Source organism: Acipenser ruthenus, chromosome 18 (genome assembly GCF_902713425.1).
Source record: "Acipenser ruthenus chromosome 18, fAciRut3.2 maternal haplotype, whole genome shotgun sequence".
Lineage (NCBI taxonomy): Eukaryota > Metazoa > Chordata > Actinopteri > Acipenseriformes > Acipenseridae > Acipenser > Acipenser ruthenus.
In genome coordinates, this window is record NC_081206.1 from 15629668 (window position 1) to 15647859 (window position 18192).

Consider the following 18192-nt stretch of genomic DNA (forward strand, 5'->3'; position numbering starts at 1 on the left):
TCACATTACACACGTGTTTGGCAGGGATGGGTTCTAACCCCATCTCTGCCAAACGCAGTCAAAGCAAACACCATTCACATACATTATTAAATTAATATACAAATATTATTTACAAAAACATTACAGATTATATTATTTACAGCAGCAGGGCTGCATCCCTGCCACACCATGTTATTTTGGTTTTATTATAAAATTGAATCTTTGCTTTAATTTATATATTTCAATAGAGCAATTATAGAAATCACTTTCTTTGTGTTTTTTTCTTTTACACTCAGCGAGTCAACATTTAGCTGACATGCTAAATCTGGAAATCTAACAAATAAATCTATGACAAAATATATTAAACTTAAATCTCTCTCTTCCCTTTTTTCTTAAATTCAAGTAGTTAATATATATATACAGCTGTCAAATGTTTACATACCCCACTGGAATTTTATAATTTCTAGAAATGCTCGAAAACAAATAATTATAGGAAAAAGATTGTGAGTTTTGTAAAAAAAATGCTGAAATAAATAATTGTAGACATCTATTTCATGTAACTTTTTCCCTCATCCACAAAAGCAAAACTTTTGCTACAAAATATTTTTCCTAAAATTCTTTGTTTTTCGAGAATTTTTTTTAAATTATAAATTTCCATTGGGTATGTAAACTTTTGACTACAACTGTATGTTACACTCATAGTCAGGATTTGGTCAATCACTGAAAAAATAACCATTTCGCGATTTGAGCATTTACAAATGATCAACGAACGAAATGAAAGGTTATTTCGGTCTTAGAGCAAATTATGTTGCTCAAATTGCGAAATGTAAAATACCAAACCAAAGAACAACGCATAAAAGAAGAGACATCTTCTTCAATCTTCGTCGAATTGAATTTCAATTGTCCGATAGTTCATTCATAAAGAAAACAAACCTTCTCTTCGTACAGCAGCAGAAGCTGATAGTGATTTGTATGTTTCTAAATCTAAATAGTGATTTTTTTTTAAAATTAGCTCTCATTATGGTTTCTTTATATGCATCTAATTTGATTGAACTACTTTGAGACTGAGTAAAATGACTCAGTAGACCAATGGAGCTCTCAATATGGTTTCTTTTCAAAATGCTGTCATCATCTCAAATAAAATCCTTTAAAACGGGGTTCTTGCTGTCAAAAAGCAGTCTGTCTTTATTGCACAGAAGCATGTATACTTTCTTTCACTTAAAACAGTGATTAGACAAACGTGGATTGACATTTGATTGTGCAGTTTTAACACTGTGTATACAGTAGTCTTATAATATGAATAAAACAATCAATTTTAATTGTTCTTTTTTCCTCTAAAACTGCATTTTGTAAATAAGACGAGAACATTACGAACGTTATTTCAAACTCGCTTGAAGTTTAATGTTTGAGGTCACTATCCTCCTAAATTGCTGACCACACCCCCCTTGCAAATGAGGCAACGGTCTCAACTGGTTAACTTTCTGCATAATAAATACATTATACTGAATCGGTGACGTGCATCTCAAATATAAATACTTATTTTAATTTACCGATTTAAATAAATAATATATTTTATTCAAACGTTTGTATTTCACTTGATGCCCATTTTTAACACATTTTTAATTGCTATTCGCATCTTCAAAATCTGTTCGGGAACTGAGCATTTGTTCCAAATACATTTTGCAATTTGATTATATCGCTTTACTCAAAGACCGAAGAATCTTTGTTCTTTGGTTGTTTGGTATTTTCCATGTCGCAATTTGAGCAACATAATTTGCTCAAAGAACGAAATAGCCTTTTCATTTCGTTTTTTTTTTAAATGAAGCTTTTTAGTTTTTCTGTGTAGTGCTGGTTACTCAGTCTCAGTGACACTACATTTCAGGTTAGTATTTTCATTACCATTTCCCTTCTGAATTATCAAAAAAAGGAGGAATACCTGTCAACTCGCATGCAATAGTCTGTAGTGTTTTCTGACATTTTTCAGGCTCTCGTCTTCCAGTGCTACATTACTAAATACAGGCACACACAAGCTACTTTCTGCTTTGGTTGAATGTCTAATTTAAGAATAAAGAACAATAAAGTAACCTTGTAATGACAACCTTTATTCAAATAAACACTCAACACCCAAAAGAGATGTTCTTCATTTACCTGCCACTATGGATGAAACCCAGTGCATGTTATACTCTCAAGCACTGGTTACAATGGAAGAACACAATGTGCAATCACATACACGCACCAAAACCTTGAAGGGCAGTCCGGGGACCAAGAAACTGACTGATATACTGAAGGTACATAGAAATTAAGGCCTTTCACACCTAGTTCATTTGACCGTTTGATGCAGACTGAAGTGCGGGTTGGTTTGCTTGGAGACGTGAAACCACGTAATCTCACCAGGATGCACATCAAACCAAGATCACTTAAAATGGTAATCTCGGTTTGCTCTTTTTCAATTTGCAATAACAAACATGTTCCAGTTCACTTGTAAACAAATCCCTGAACTGCAAAGCAAACTGTGAGTGACGTACTTCAGCAAGCACCAAGGAAAGTGTCTCGTCCCGTCTCACAAATGCAACACGTAGCTTGTCAAAAACATGCTATTACACAAGCCCCTATGTTGCATCTATATCTCACCACGCTGTCACGTACATCATTCACAACAAGCTATTAATTATATTATCAACAGCAGTTTGTTGAAAGTGAAGTAAATCTTTCATTATTACCCGATAAGGGATGACTGTCTGGTACAAAGACACTGATCAACAAGGCATGATAAAAGGCATGCCACTAATATTTGTCTTCGCTTGAAGTCTTCTAAACACCAGAGGTCGCTCATGCATTTCCTCCACAAAAACAGTGTTTTCCTGACATCCGTGACACTTTCAGCATGTTCCATTTCACCTGCAATGATGTCATGTTGTAAGCATCAGATAAACCAAAAGAACACCGAACAGAAAGTATTCTCCATGTCGGGCATTATGGAAAAGGTTTCTGCCCTGCAGAGAACTTCATCTCTAGTAAAATTGACGAGAGCAGAGTGTATTTGCAAAAGTGCAAAGTGAAACCGATAGAACTCTAGTGAGGATGAAGAGGCAAGTGAACCAAACAAGTCTGCAATCACTTTAAAACAAACTCAAGTTTGGTTGAATTTTTCAGGTGTCAAACAACCCTGAAAAATGTGTTAGTTTGCAAGTGAACCTGTGACGGAAATATAATGAGTTCTGGTTGTAAATCTCCCTCTCGACCTGTGAGGATACGAAGTAGCGAAAGGGAAAGGCTTTGGACAGGTTGTCCTGACAGTTCATTCCCTGGGTCGGGAAGTCAATCAGCCTGGAAAAAGACGAGACTCCAGTGTGAGAATGTATTGACCTGGAAGGTAAACGAGGTGGCAGCTGCAGGCAATAGAATCAGCTGCAATCGTTTACCAAGGGGTCATGCATAATCGCATAAAAGGGGCTGGAGAATTGTAAATCTTTTCCTTCGCTTGGGTTTTTGCTACGAGGAAACTGGAAGGACCGGGATATTGCCCAAAATAATTAACGAAAGGAGTTCGTGAGTGTTTTGTTTGTTTGTCTGTTTAGTAATTGACTGTGTTTGTTATCACTAGACGGCTAAACACAGATCCGGAGCTGTCGCCAAGGGCCAGCACGAAACCGGATCACCACTGCACTACTGTCACGAATAAACATTGTTATCAGCACTTGTTTCACTAATAGCACACGTATTATATTGTACTTCACCACAAGCACTGAGAGCACTCACTTTGGAACAGTGATCGTGTGTGTCTAATTGCGTGTGTTTTGTACCACGTCTTATTTGCGGGACAGCAACCCTTTGTTTCATTACTGTTGTGTGTTGCCAGCTCTTTATTATTTACTGGCAGGTCATCAGACCATTGGATTATACACCATTAAATCAATCATTTTCACCCGTAATTTGTTGTCTGTGTTCTTGGAATTACTGTATCTGCTGTACACCTGCTACCACTTACCACTTTGCCACAGAACCACAATTCATTTGCAAGTGAACAAGCTGTGAAAGTGCTCTAAAATATGTAGTACCTTGAATAGCCATTTTTCATTTAAAAAACCCACCCACATACCACAAGAATTAGTCCATATAAAATTTAATCAGCACAAAATTACAAGGTCACAGCAAAATGTTATACTACACATCATGTCTTTCATTTTTGGTAGGTAGGAAACCAAAAACTGCCTGGAAAAAAAATGACAGCTAATTAAAACACCAATAACCCACTTAAAAGGGTGTAACAAATCATAGAATAAGGAAAAAGATTGTGTTTTGCAAACAAACTAGTCCACCTAGGGACATCACTTGCCATTGCAATCATCCACATACAAAGTCAATTTACAAGACAATGAAACTATGAAGGGGCGAAAATTTTACTGAAAAAAAAAACCTCACACCATGTAATCCTATACACGTTGCCGAGTGCAGGTGTTGGGGGGGGGGGGGGGGGGGGGGGATCCAAACATTGCGGCTTTAAAATAAAATATAAAAAAAGTTATGCAGTTTGTGCAAAAAAAAGCATCTCCTGCGGCTTTTCTATTACGCAACAGACAATAAATCACATCAGCAGCTGCTTTAACAGATCGGTCTGCAATTCTAACCAGATACGAGAGCTGTAACTAGATCTACAGATACAGCTGGTGCAGGCAGGGATACGGCTCTCAGTGCTGGCTCTCAGCCGAGGGGGACCTGGATCTGGACTGCCTCTTCTGCACTGGAGGGGATCGGGAGTGGGATCGAGACTTGGAGCGAGAGCGGGACGGGGAGCGCGGGGCCGCCCGGGGAAGGGGCTTCCTCTCTGGGCTGTGGCTGACCGAGCGGGACCTGGTACGGCTGCGATTCCTGCTTCGACTCCTGCTCGGGGATTTGGAACGGCTCCTGGATCGGGAACGACTGCGAGACCTGGTGTAGCTCCTGGAGCGGCTTCTGCTCCTAAAACAAACACATTTACATTAGATCCAAACATTTTTTAGTATTTAAGTTTAGTTATAAATAAACAAGATTCAACTTGATTTAAAACACAGACATTATCTAGGAGGACCAACGTGATGTCTGCTGTATCCATAAAAGGTAAAAGCTGGAAACATGTAACTAAAGGCATAGTTTATTTATAGTCGTGCAATCAGCACACTAATTTCATATTCGATTATCGTATGGGCATTTATCAATTGACGTTTTTCTCAAAACACGTTTTTTTTAACAGAAGACCCAATAACTAAAAACACTGTTGTGCATAATAGTTAAAGCACAACATACATTCAAATTAGAACACTTACAACTACAAAAAAGAAATAAAGCAAAAGGACTTGAGTTTAACTGAAATATACGTGCGTCCGCATCACGTCCCTTTAACATTGTAATAATAAATACTATTTTAAAACAGAAGTAATTTCTAATCTGAACTATGGTTCATTACTGTTAACATTTTGTCCAAAAGCAAAGCATTTCAATGAAGCTCACAAACCCTGACTAATTTAACCATTGTACTAAATTCAGCTTCATTCATTATATATACACACACAGTGCTCCCTCTCTATAACGCGCTTGATTATAACGCGCCTCAGATACAACACTCCTACAGCATGTCTTCCCTATACTAGTGATTCATGCAATATTTCTACAGTAAATATTGTACTGGTGTTCAAACTATAAAAAACTGTCTTTAACACAGGCATCTTATTCAAGCATTTCTTTTATAACTAAATAAATATTAGGCCTATTACATGGTTATATCCTAATGTATTTACTTTTTTGCTGCAGGAGAAGCTGCGGCTTTCTCAGGGAGACGAGGTGTTTCAGCCCTCTCCAGCAGCTGAATCTGAGGCGAGCCCATTCCCTCTTCCCTTCTCCCAACCCACTCTGCTTCTTGCACTTGGTTTGCTTGTCTGTCGCTTCAAACTAAACTCCCGACCGCCATTTAGCCAGGCTATTCATAGTTTATAAACTTAATTAAAATGATCCATGAGTGGGAATGTTACTATTTGTTTGTACAAAATACAGCATTGATTACATGGTGCTTTATGCATGGTTAATTCATGGAAAGTTACATTTCTGCTTCACTATACAGTAGGGTTGGAACAATAATCGATTATCGTGATATTATCGATAATGTTTTTGCATCGATAATTGTATTGCGTTGAAAAATAATTATCGATAATCATTTGATCGTCTGTTACCCACTATGATATGCTTGTGTGTAACAGTAACTCTGCATTGAAGCATTAAGACAGGACTTAACTGTCTGCGTGAGACGCAACACGTGATCTGTGTGCGTTGCGTAGTGGGAAGTTGTAACATGTGACGTAAGATTCACGGAGTAAAGGCAAACGTTTGAGCTAGTTGGCGATGGCAACTGCAGAAACTACGAAACCTTCCGAAAAGATTTTAGAAAAAAGAAACAGCATCAGTCCTGTGTGGCAGTTTTTTGGAGTGACAGAAAGTGATCCGCAAGGTAGTAAGCCCATCTGTAGGCAGTATGGAAAAGCTGATATTTTTTAATCGCAATTTATAATTTGTTTGTTTGTTTTTTTTAAACACTTTTTTAATAAGTAGCCTATATTTCAAAAGTTTAAAAGCTACCAAAGATTTGGTTATATTTAGAGGTACTTAAATCGCAGTAAATTTACGTATTTTTCACGGGTATGTTGCGGAATAAAATTAGGATTTCGAGGTCATTTCGCGGACCTGTTTAAACATTAAATAAACCCAAGTAGACAGTATTTCAGAACACTATAAAGCCTAAAAATAGTGGTACTTGCTTCATTTTTAAAACAGAGTGCTGGCATTTGTTAAAGAGTATGCAGCATCCCCTGCAGTTGACTTGCCCATACATTGAGACTGCACGTCTGCATCCACTGAATTGCTGGAAGTTAAGGCAAAGCTTTGCCAAGTTATACAGATGTGGAAATCAATTAGAAACAGCCCAAAAACTCGGTTACACAAGGGCATCTGGCATACTTTAATAAAGGCAATGTATGCATCACGTTCGTTGTCATGTTATTTGTCCCATCCAATCATTTATTTTATTAGTACCGAGTCAAAACAAAGAAGACGTGGCTATTCGGGTCTAAAATTCAAACTGTAAGCAGCAGGTTGAAGCGATGTGGCTGTGCTGGATCGTTTTAGTACTGATTTAACTTGCAGACAGGAATACTTCTTTTCTGCGCTGACTTTCCAGTTTGGTTTCTGAAAGCTGTTTATTTTACGTTCTGTTCAGCAGCCTCTGAAGTAGCCGTTTGTTTAATGCGTGATTTTGAAGCTATATAGCAATCGATCGTACTTTCTCCAAATTCACATTAAGATATGGAAAACAATTACCTCTGTCTGCATGCAGTTTCTTTGTGAAATATCTTTAAACGGTCATCAGCCGAAATATACTTGCTTTTTTTTGTCGTCCATATCTACTATTTTCCCTCCAATGCTGAAAACTAGATTTTAGCAACCTAAATGAAAACAATGCAGCACCTTTGTCCCGCCCTCTCCTGCACAGTACAGATCACATAAAATCAGTAAAGACGCACGGATAGGCTGAAAACTTTGTCATTTGAATAGTAAAGAAGAACGTTAACTGCTTTGGAGAAATGATTTTGTAAATGTTACTTGTGGACTTTTTTTTTTTTTTTTTGCTTAAGTGCAATGCACACGGGACGCCGAAGGAATAAAAACGGGCTATCTACAGAAGGAAGATACATAGTTTGCGTCGCTTGTGTTGTGCAGTAGTTCATTTAAACAAGTTTTCTTTTTTTTTCCTCTCCGTACTTATGCATTGGCCCCTAAGAGGTGAATTTCGCGGTGACCCCTCAATTTCACAATTTCCGCGAAATCGCGAATTAGGTAGGTCCCTGGTTATATTATTTGTGCTTTTTTGTAACCAACCATTGTTTCATAACTTTTATTAAAGATGCTGTTTTTTTTTTTAAATGGTCTCGTTTTATTTCTTCTAAACTCGTAGAGGCAGTTGTCATATATAGCTTTAAATCTGATAAATTCCAAGACATTTTACATGTTATTTTTTCAGCCGATAATCATGATTATCGTGATAATTTACAGCCGATAATCGATAACTGAAAATGTCATTATCGTCCAACCCTACTATACAGTGTGCATTATAGGAGAGGGAGTTATTTTATTTTAGTCAGATGTGTGTTGTGTCCCGCGGCGCCCCCCCACCTCCTCCCCCGTTTATAACGCTCATATTGTGTGTCCCCCGAGACACGTGTTATAGCGAGGGAGCACTAATCCAAACACAACATGCTTTGAAACAAAAGGTGGTAAAAAAACTATTGCCTTAATTTTTAAATCAAGAAAACAAATATAATAGGTCTACTTCTGATTTGGCTTGTCCAACGCGAATGTAGAGGCCTAAAGTATCCTAGCAACGCACTAATCTACCGTACTAACACTAGAGCGCACCCACACACTCAAGGTTTTAATGCAAACCAGCAACGGGAGACTTCAAACTGGGTTCTAATTTGATTAATCAATTCACCAATATAATCGGAGCTCAGGAAATACAAGGACAGATGATCAATTAATCAATGCATCGATTAATTGTTGCACACCTATTTATTTAGCACTTTGATACTGTACACAATACATGCTCAGAACTAGTAGCCTTGCAATTCTTGAACTGCATTAAGAAAGTCTCGAATTACGAGGAGGGGTAGGGAGAGATTGAGAACAGTAAACCAAGTATAGTACACTTGGCACTCTACCCTTTTTACAAAACATATACTTACTTCCTCTTGCGATCTTCAGTCAGTTTGAGTTTGCGTCCGTTAAGCTCAGTGCCATCTAGTTTATCAAGGGCGTTCTTCATATCGCTGTGTGAAGCAAATTCCACCACTCTGGAAACAAACAGAAACACACATATCAGAGAGGGATTACAGGGAGACCTACAGGATTTACTGGCGTTAGTACAGCAGAACCCCTTCATTCCCTATTTCCATTACCTCCTGCGTACACAGAGAAAATAAAGCTGATGGCACAGAACCCATGGGAATATAATGTGTATATAATGTGTTCAGTAACCCTCTGAAATAAGTGTCAAGCACAAATAATGACTAAACAAATTAAGGTAAAATACAGGCAATAAACTTGGTACTAAATTATTTAAGCCAATGGTCAAGATGGAGAAGCAAATAATTAATCTTTGTTGAGGACTGAAAACTAGTCTACTTCACCAGTAATCGTTGCACTAGCTGAAACCAGTTCTGGTATGTAATACATTGTGGCCTGGTTTGTACAGGAACTTACCCTTCATTCTTGTTGGATCTGTGTGCATCCACAAATGTGACTTCACCAACCTTCCTCATCATATCCTTCAGATCCTGCATTGTAAATAAGACGACAAGATGTTACAAAAACACACATCGGCAATAGAAATCTCTTATTTGAAGGTTACAATTTTAGAATGTACATTAGAGCTCTTAAACACAAAAGACAATGAGCTGATTTGCCATTATAAAGAAAAAAAAAGAAAGCGCAGTCCGGCATAACACCAGCATCACCTGCTTAAGAGCAATTTGCTCCAAAGCTAACAGTAAAAAATTGCCCCTCCCCCACATCTGCCCGTGGGAAAGGGCAGCTGCAGAAACCTCCTCCACAGTCTGTGCTGCAATAATGGACACCAACAGCAGAGTCAAGGATCATCCACTCAGACTGAATGCCCAATTATGCATTATGTGGAAACCACATCTCTCAAGGGAGTTGGGACCCCACCCTAACAGGTAGAGGCTAGATCCAAACCCATGGCCGTCTGATGAATATTTTGAGCGGTAAATCCTTTCGAGTTCTGAGCTGCATCTGTGTATCCAACCACTACTTTCAGAAGGCTACAGCACATTGCTTTGAAACTAGTTATCAAAAGGTGCAAGAATGACACTCCAACCATGCGGTCCATACAGCTGAACAGCCAATCATAACAGGAACCAGCTGAGGATCACCAACAGTAAAATCTGGATCCACAGTGCACCTGCTAGTTCCAAACTGATAGGTGCTGGCTTTTGACTTCAACAAAAATAAGGGGGTTGAAGGAAATAGCTTAATAGGCACAGTTCAAGCAGTGTATGCCTGAAATCCTGATAAAACACTGCAGCCAAATACCTGTCATCCATCCTCTCAAATTCAAGTGTATTCAACTCGTATCTACTGAGAGAAAGCCCTCCTCCCACCCCAATCACATTAGCTATTGCGCTACTTACCATTCAGAACCCAGGGTGGACCTTAAGCAAAGAGCCACTTGTCCAAATAGCAACCAGACCAAGCCTTGTATAGCCTTTGAGAAAGGGATGCGGCTTTGGGTTTCGGAATCCAGCTTCCATAAGAAAGGAACCACCAGAGTAAGGAGGCTTCAACCGTTAACACCCCCTTCCGCCAGCAACAGAAAAAGAACCAAACTGGGGGAAAACAAACTGCAGGCAGGGAAGCCAGACCGCAGACCCTCCAGATTGCAGCTATGGACCTCCTAAGGCTGACCTGCGCTAGACCACTTTCACCCACTAGGGGGCCCCAGCCAAGTGTGTATGGAGAGGCACCAAATGGACACTACTCCGGACAACAGCAGAGGGCGCTAATCACAACAGACACCCCACCTTGTCCCATAAGGGAGGGAGGGGGGGGTGCAACGCCGCACAGGAGATACCAGATAAGAGCAGCTGTTAAAAAAAAGAAGGTTTAAGACGTACTTGGTTAGAAGCTTAGAAATAAAATAGATTGTTTACAAGACTGGTAAGATTACAAAACTGCTTAAAAGTTCAGTAAAAAATTACTGAAGCACAAAGTTTCGTTTTAGCCATCCCAGGTATAAAAAAAAAACTTACAGGTAAAATTAAGTCTGGGTAATGAATCCAGGAGAGAGCACCAACAAGGAGCACTACATACCCTTTCATGGCTTGGCTGGGTGAGGGTGTGCCTGCATATTGCTGGTTCCAACAGGGTTTACAGAATTTACTACTATTTATTTATTTCTTAGCAGACGCCCTTATCCAGGGCGACTTACAATTGTTACAAGATATCACATTATTTTTTACATACAATTACCCATTTATACAGTTGGGTTTTTACTGGAGCAATCTAGGTAAAGTACCTTGCTCAAGGGTACAGCAGCAGTGTCCCCACCGGGGATTGAACCCACGACCCTCCGGTCAAGAATCCAGAGCCCTAACCACTACTCCACACTAACTGCATTTAGTTAGTTTTATTTCTCAAGGAAGTGTTCTGTTTTTAAACCTGTGTTATCAATGGGATGGCAGTTTTATGCCAAAAATCAGAAACAAGACAAGTTCAGCTGGAAGATTCAATTAAACTTAGATCAGTGCTCTAACCTGCCAACTTATCCGGGACGAGAGGTTCTCAACGATGATTCTGTGCTCTGTGCGCACAGGAGGACCATACCTGCAAGACAAAGTATACACTTAAGGCTGCTACAAAAGCATGCAATGGCTTATCAGAAACATGTTTGTCAAAGTGCATTTCAATGGTTGATAAGGCTTGTCTTTATGCATATGTCTTACCAGCTTTGCTTTACAGTTACAATCCTACAGAATAAGCCAGGTGCATTTAAGAGTGAAGTGTAGCAGACCTGGGGTCAATTCCAATGTAATTGTGCAATTCTTAATTAACGGCAATTACAATGTCATTGTAGTTGAACCTTGGCACACCTGCACAATTGTAATTAAACTATAACTGATTGATTACAGTTCAATTACACATTTGTCATTCAATCAAATTTTATTTTCATCCACTTTTGGTGACCCCATTTGTTTGAAAAAGCTACATACCGTATTTACTCTGATTTAAGTCGCACGTTTGTGGCCAAAATTTGGGGGGGGGTCGACTTGGATTTGAGGTTTTTAATTAAGAAAAGTAAATTTGTTTGCTGAAGAGAAACTGCGGCATCTGAGATGTGTCACAAAATGGAGACGAAATCGAAAGGCTACGTAATACTATAATATTACCAGTATAGTACTTGTGGAAATGTCTGGCTTCAAAATGAACAATCATTTATTTATATACCTTCCTTTCTCTATCTGGAGGAGCACAAGAAACATGAACACTAAGGTAATGGCAGATTCTCCATGGCTCTCTGAGTCTCTAACTTACTGTTATGGTCTGTGCTTGGTTTAACTACGGGAACCCCACTAGTGTAAACTCTTTAGTCCCAACTCAAACTTAAACTGAACTACACATTTCTGTCTTGCACTAATTTTATTGCGAACGCGACAGAGTCATGTTGACCAAATTAAACAAACGAGGACAATAAAGCAGACTGAAATAAAGTTCAAGGGGCAGCAGTGTGGAGTAGTGGTTAGGGCTCTGGACTCTTGACCGGAGGGTTGTGGTTCAATCCCCAGTGGGGGACACTGCTGTTGTACCCGTGAGCAAGGTACTTTACCTAGATTGCTCCAGTAAAAACCCAACTGTATAAATGGGTAATTGTATGTAAAAATAATGTGATATCTGTATAATGTGAAATAATGTATAATGTGATATCTTGTAACAATTGTAAGTCGCCCTGGATAAGGGCGTCTGCTAAGAAATAAATAATAATAATAATAATTTACCCTTTCCCAGCTACCATAAACTGCAATGACTGTTGTTCAATACTGAAAGTACTGTACATAGTTTATTTTCCCCATTTGCATTTGTAATATAGTAGGTGATGTACTCTGATGCTTTAATGTACAGTAATAGTATTCCTGGCTGGCACCTAGAAATTAATGTAATTTTGGTGTTTTTTTCATTGAGAGTTAAATGCAACTTGCATTCAGGGTGTTTTTTTGTGTCTGTATTTGGGGGTGCAACTTGAATTCAGGGGAGACAAATTAAAGTAAACACGGTAGGACGTTTCTGTATTTCTACCTGAAATTATTGTTTGATTATTTTGAATATATTAAACATGTTAATGTGTGAAGTTGTTTATATTACTTCAGTTTACATTTAAGTACAATTGTAATTATTGCAGCATAATTGAACACAACTGCATTATAATTTCAGCAAACCATTATGCTAGAATTGTAATTATAATTGGCGCTGTGTAGTATCTTACATTGAGCCACGAGTCAGACGATAGCTGCTGAACCGCGGAGAGAACCTTCCACCACCACCTCCTCCACCACCACTTCCACCTCCAGCTCCTCCACCTCCTCTCCCTCTGGGAGAGCGGGCATGCTCTATTGTGACCCTGTGCAGAAACCAAACAAGAGTTAGTCTCATCATACTCAATATATCACAGCCAATACATTGAAGAGAATAGTGCATCTTTATTCTGTGGGTGGTGTCCTTGTGAGAACTTATGGGGTATTTTTAACGTTCAGTAGTAGATTTAGTAAATCTGATACTAATGAAACAAACGTTAAATATAAAGCAAAAGAATACACTTTAAAAAATGAGATAATTGGGAGTAAATGTACTCAATTCACCAATAGTTTTTAAAAAAAGATTCCCTTAGTACTGAAATGAAAGCCAATCCTTGGTGCCTAAGGCCAATTTAACGGATCCACTCTTGGCCCCATTTGGATATTTGGTGGGGCCAGACAGCCATCCAAAACATTCCAATTTATGGTTAAATACTAAAATCATACCTCAGCCTTACAAATCTATGTATTACCTTTCATTGCACAGTTCTTTCCCATTCAGTTCATAGACTGCATCATCAGCATCTCTGTGGTCATCAAACTCCTGTATAACAAGCAGTCAGGCATCATTTTAACAATGGAAATGTAGTGGGGGAAAAAACGTTGCTGGGCATGTGCTGTACATAGGTTTGCAACATCTCTATGGATATCTTTGAAGGCATTTGAACATGGGGAGGCTCAACAGAAAACAAAGACCAAATCTTTAGGAAACAATGTTTGAAACCTGCTGAAAGACTTGTAAAATCAAATCATGTTAAACTGGTATGATAGTGGGTGAAGTGCCCATTACAAAGCTATATAGTTAAGGTTTCCTTGTTACCCTTTGTTCTACATATACATACAAATGCAACTGACTTAACATGTTCTCTCTAGTGTAAAATGTGTATATGCAGTTTTAAAGTTAAATAGCAATGCACAGAATAAGGTAAAGACACTTACCACAAAGCCAAAGCCGTTTTTTAGATTGACCTCCCGAATGTGCCCAAATCCTTTGAAAAACTTCTCCACGTCCCTCTCTCTGGCGTGGGGGCTCAGCCGACCGATGAACACTCGACATCCGCTCATTTTCAAATGCTTCACTGTGGAAAACACAAGCAGGAATCAATTTCTTAATTCTGGGCGCTGCTTCGTTTGAATTCGATTTTAAAAGCTGCATGTGCGTGATGTATTAAACAAAAGTCGCAATTTTCAAACAGAAAAAACATTTTCTCCGTGGTAACATGCACACGAATACATTTCTCTCCACCTCAATCCATTTTAAATTAGCTTAGTTAGGGCCGAGCCAAAATTGCAAAGTGCTGAGTTAGTCCACGTTTGGACTTACCAACGGCAGATCGTCGTAATGGTGCTTAAATGAAAGCAGTGAATAGCTCCACGTAGTAATATAGTATACGACTACTAGCAATAAGCAAAGACAAGACAACAGCACGGCGACCGCTAACTACTAACAGCTCATATAACACGTCCACCCTTCTTATGCAGCCAACCCCACTTACATAATGTTTACACCACTCCCCTCGATTCCTTCACCCATCAATCAAATATTTATCAAATAACATTACCAGGCAAGTTAACCAAATACTGTAACCACATCCTGCGTTAGTTAATCTCAATGTATTTCATTTAACAAAAAAGAAACGCGAAGTAGTTAATACTAGTATAAAAATCTACTGGCTCTACAAATTCTACTGCCAGAAGTAATTTAACATCAGGGCTGAAGAGAGAAATACTTATGACTGACTACGTTTAGAGAAATTGAAAAGGGTTGTTATATTAATTTGTTTTGTGTACCTACTGGCAGCATCAGAATTAGCGGCCTGTGCCAGGAAAAATGTTACTGGTAGAAACATAGTACATACGGTTTTTTTTTAAATGGAAAAAAATAAAAACGTCTAAGAAACACACAACTATTATAGTCGATATAGATGCGTTTCAGCACATTAAGAGCATTTTTAGCAACTTATAGAATACAATCCCTTTCCTAGATTAATTGCGACAAACAATTCCTTTAAATGCACATCGTGTATACAAATCTCAAAAATAAACAAAAACTTAAAAGTAACCGCGCATTTCGCATAAAGGAATGGCAAGCCTCGTGGTCTCGTGACTGCCAGCCAGCCCCAAATATTTTCGGTTACACAAAGCAAAATAATGTATTTTCCCCGGTCCCTTTTCGGACTAAAATTGTCTTGATACTGATTTCTTCTTGAATTGTTTACATATATGTCACACACAAGCAAACTATCCAAAATATTTCAGGAGAAAGGCCTCACCTCAACACAACTACTTCCTCCCGTGGTCTGCTGGAAAATGGCGACCGAGTCCTGAAAGCCAACCGGAAAAGGACCCCGAAGCAGGAAGTAGAGCGGTTCCAGAATGCAGCACGCGAACAGAAAAACAGACCCCTGCAGGCGCGGAGGTGACAAGGCATTGCGCACGAGCACCTTGTGACGTGACCATGCTTTAACTCGAGAGTTGTTTAATGAATTAAAGTCTGTTACTGCAAAATGATATTGCAAAAGTCTACCAGAAGTCATAATACTAGCACAGCATTTCATGTTAGATTTCAAAATGTAACATTTTTAAGTATATGGAAAACTACAAAGCGGCATGTAACATTATTCAGCAGGTTTCATTTGACTTTATGAAGCAAAATGTGCTAATTCTATAGGGGATGCAAAACCTTTGGTCAGAGCTGTATACTGTCAGAACTGGATATATATGTTTCAAAGCATCTCTAATGTTATTAAAATACAAAATACAAAATAAAAACAAACAGACAATCTAATTGCAATCTGTTCTTTAAATGAGTATAACGCACAGCATATAAAAATGCACAATTTAACAATATGACCCTTACAGAAGACACTACATGATACTGCTTAGTACCGCTAAACCACTGTACTGAAACCAGAAGTCAAGGTCAAAGACTAGTACTGAAGTCTAAGCAGTAAGTACTGCAATTACAACTGGAGCTCAAGCAGTCATTTTGTAGCAGTAGTTACATTGTGAATTAAATTACAATGCTGCAGATAAAAAAAAAACTGTTTCTTCCTGGTATCTAATCACTTCCTGTGCAGCAGGTCACATCACTGGAGAGCAGGTAGACCATTGGAGTGATGTGGAGCTACAGAGCAGGAAGTGATTTTTTATCTGGAAGTAGGAGCTACTGAGAGGTAAGATAATTATTTTGAAGCATTGCTTCTCACGCCAGTAACCACAGAACTGTAAAATAAGCAGCAGTCTTAAATAGGTTGCTATAAAATTAGACAAAAGTTTTGAATAAGTCTTTGTCAGTGGGGTACATTTTCAGTCAATGTAAGTGAAAGGAAACATTTTACAGTTTATGATGGTTTCTCCCTACAGTCACACCTCTTTATCAACAGATCATTCCTACTTCATCCGATTTTCTTTTCTTCCTTCCTTTCTCAGTTTAGTCCCCTTTTCTTTTTATAATCCCCACCCTCCTTCACACCTTTATACGCCCCTAACCCACTCCTGATCACCCCCCATTGACAGAGATCACACAATGACGGGTGTGGTTCACACACAGCTCTCACAGCGAGGGTGACCCCTTCCTAATGTATAACACAACCCACACATATAGTTGTAATCAATACCCTGAAGGAACTTGACTTAGTTTCTTAAAAATTGTACCTGTCATTAAATCACACCAGGGGTGGAAGCGCAGATGGATTAATACCAGTCAAAGAGTGGCAGAGTCTGGATCCGCCATTAAAATAGACCTCTAACCCTAAACTGTTCTTTAGACATCTACACACCTTTTCTATTGCTAATATTATATTCTTTCTGTGTAGCGTACAATTCTCAATAAAACATTATTGTTAAACCTTATTTCTGATTGAGTAATTGGGAACTGATGGTGGGGACATCATTTACTAATTAAATTCGGCAGTATTTTGCTTTGCCATCTTTTAGATTTATTGACTAGACCCCAACATCATTTCCCAAGCGTGCTTACCCAGAGACTGCAGACCAGCAACCAAACCCCCACTCGCATGTCCTAGAAGAGCAGGGGTGGCAACCACAGCTGCATCTCAAGACAGAGAGAAGAGCACTCTGAGGAGCCCCTGCGCGGCGCCGTGGGAGCGCGGAGCCCCTGTGTGGCACTGTGGGCGCTGTGATTCGCTGAAAACAAGCGAGTCATTGGAAAATAAGTTACTGAGGCGCGTCTGGGAGTTTTACAAGAACTCAAACTCCCAGAAGCCTTGGCTCTCCTACTCAGTAACCAATGGTTGCTTTTCCAATGAATCACATGTTTCTGTGTTGTAAAAACAGCATTCAAAAATCAAATCCGCCACCAATTTACTGTTGTACTTACATATATACGACAGTCTTGAGAACTGACTGGCTGGTTCTACATATAACACTGAGTGGAGGTTTAAAGATCTCCTCCATAAACAGTTAGAATTGTCTGTTAGAACAGGACAAGCTGACAGAAATATTTGTGTTATCTGTGGAGGACAAACCTCAGCTGGCCAGGCTTCACAGAGAATATGTAGTTGAAGGATTGGGTGTGATTATCTTCCTTGCAGTTCTTCTTGCAGAGATAAAGATACAGTGTCACGGTCTCACAGTGAGACACACACACATCAGTCACCAGGTCTGACTGGGCTAACAAGATATGGTACCACATATATTTTATTAAATGAAAATGTCTTTTAAAAATAGATGTGTTATACAAATGAGATCTGCATCTTTGCCTGACACGTAGAGGTCTTTATGGGCTACTGTGAAAAGGGTTACATCTGACACAACACTGGAGCGCCACAGTGACACAACACTGGAGCTCCACAATCACAACACTGTAGCTCCACAATGACACAACACTGGAGCTCCACAATCACAACACTGGAGCTCCACAATCACAACACTGTAGCTCCACAATCACAACACTGGAGCTCCACAATGACACAACACTGGAGCGCCACAATGACACAACACTGGAGCTCCACAATGACACAACACTGGAGCGCCACAATGACACAACACTGGAGCTCCACAATGACACAACACTGGAGCTCCACAA

At 39.1% G+C, this 18192-nt stretch overlaps 1 protein-coding gene across 1 annotated transcript; it reads right to left on the reverse strand.

Annotated features, from left to right (window-relative positions):
• Positions 1-4086: 4086 nt before the first annotated feature.
• Positions 4087-15539, reverse strand: LOC117419616 (serine/arginine-rich splicing factor 5-like). The gene is made up of 8 exons (XM_058991286.1): positions 15416-15539; positions 14082-14221; positions 13616-13686; positions 13055-13189; positions 11331-11400; positions 9262-9335; positions 8745-8852; positions 4087-4938 (listed from the first exon to the last, which is right to left on the reverse strand). Exons 2-8 carry the CDS (start codon positions 14205-14207, stop codon positions 4668-4670), a joined length of 855 nt encoding a protein of 284 aa, XP_058847269.1. The 5' UTR covers positions 14208-14221; positions 15416-15539; the 3' UTR covers positions 4087-4667.
• Between the last annotated feature and the right edge of the window lie 2653 nt (positions 15540-18192).

What these genes read in the sequence shown, in the direction of transcription:
- LOC117419616 (XM_058991286.1), bottom strand. Translation starts at nt 14,207, where the DNA reads ATGAGCGGATGTCGAGTGTTCATCGGTCGGCTGAGCCCCCACGCCAGA. An exon ending in AAAACGGCTTTGGCTTTGTG is followed by an intron (nt 13,687 to 14,081) that starts GTAAGTGTCTTT and finishes CTTGTTATACAG; the next exon opens with GAGTTTGATGACCACAGAGA. An exon ending in CGTCCCGGATAAGTTGGCAG is followed by an intron (nt 9,336 to 11,330) that starts GTTAGAGCACTG and finishes TTTACAATGCAG; the next exon opens with GATCTGAAGGATATGATGAG.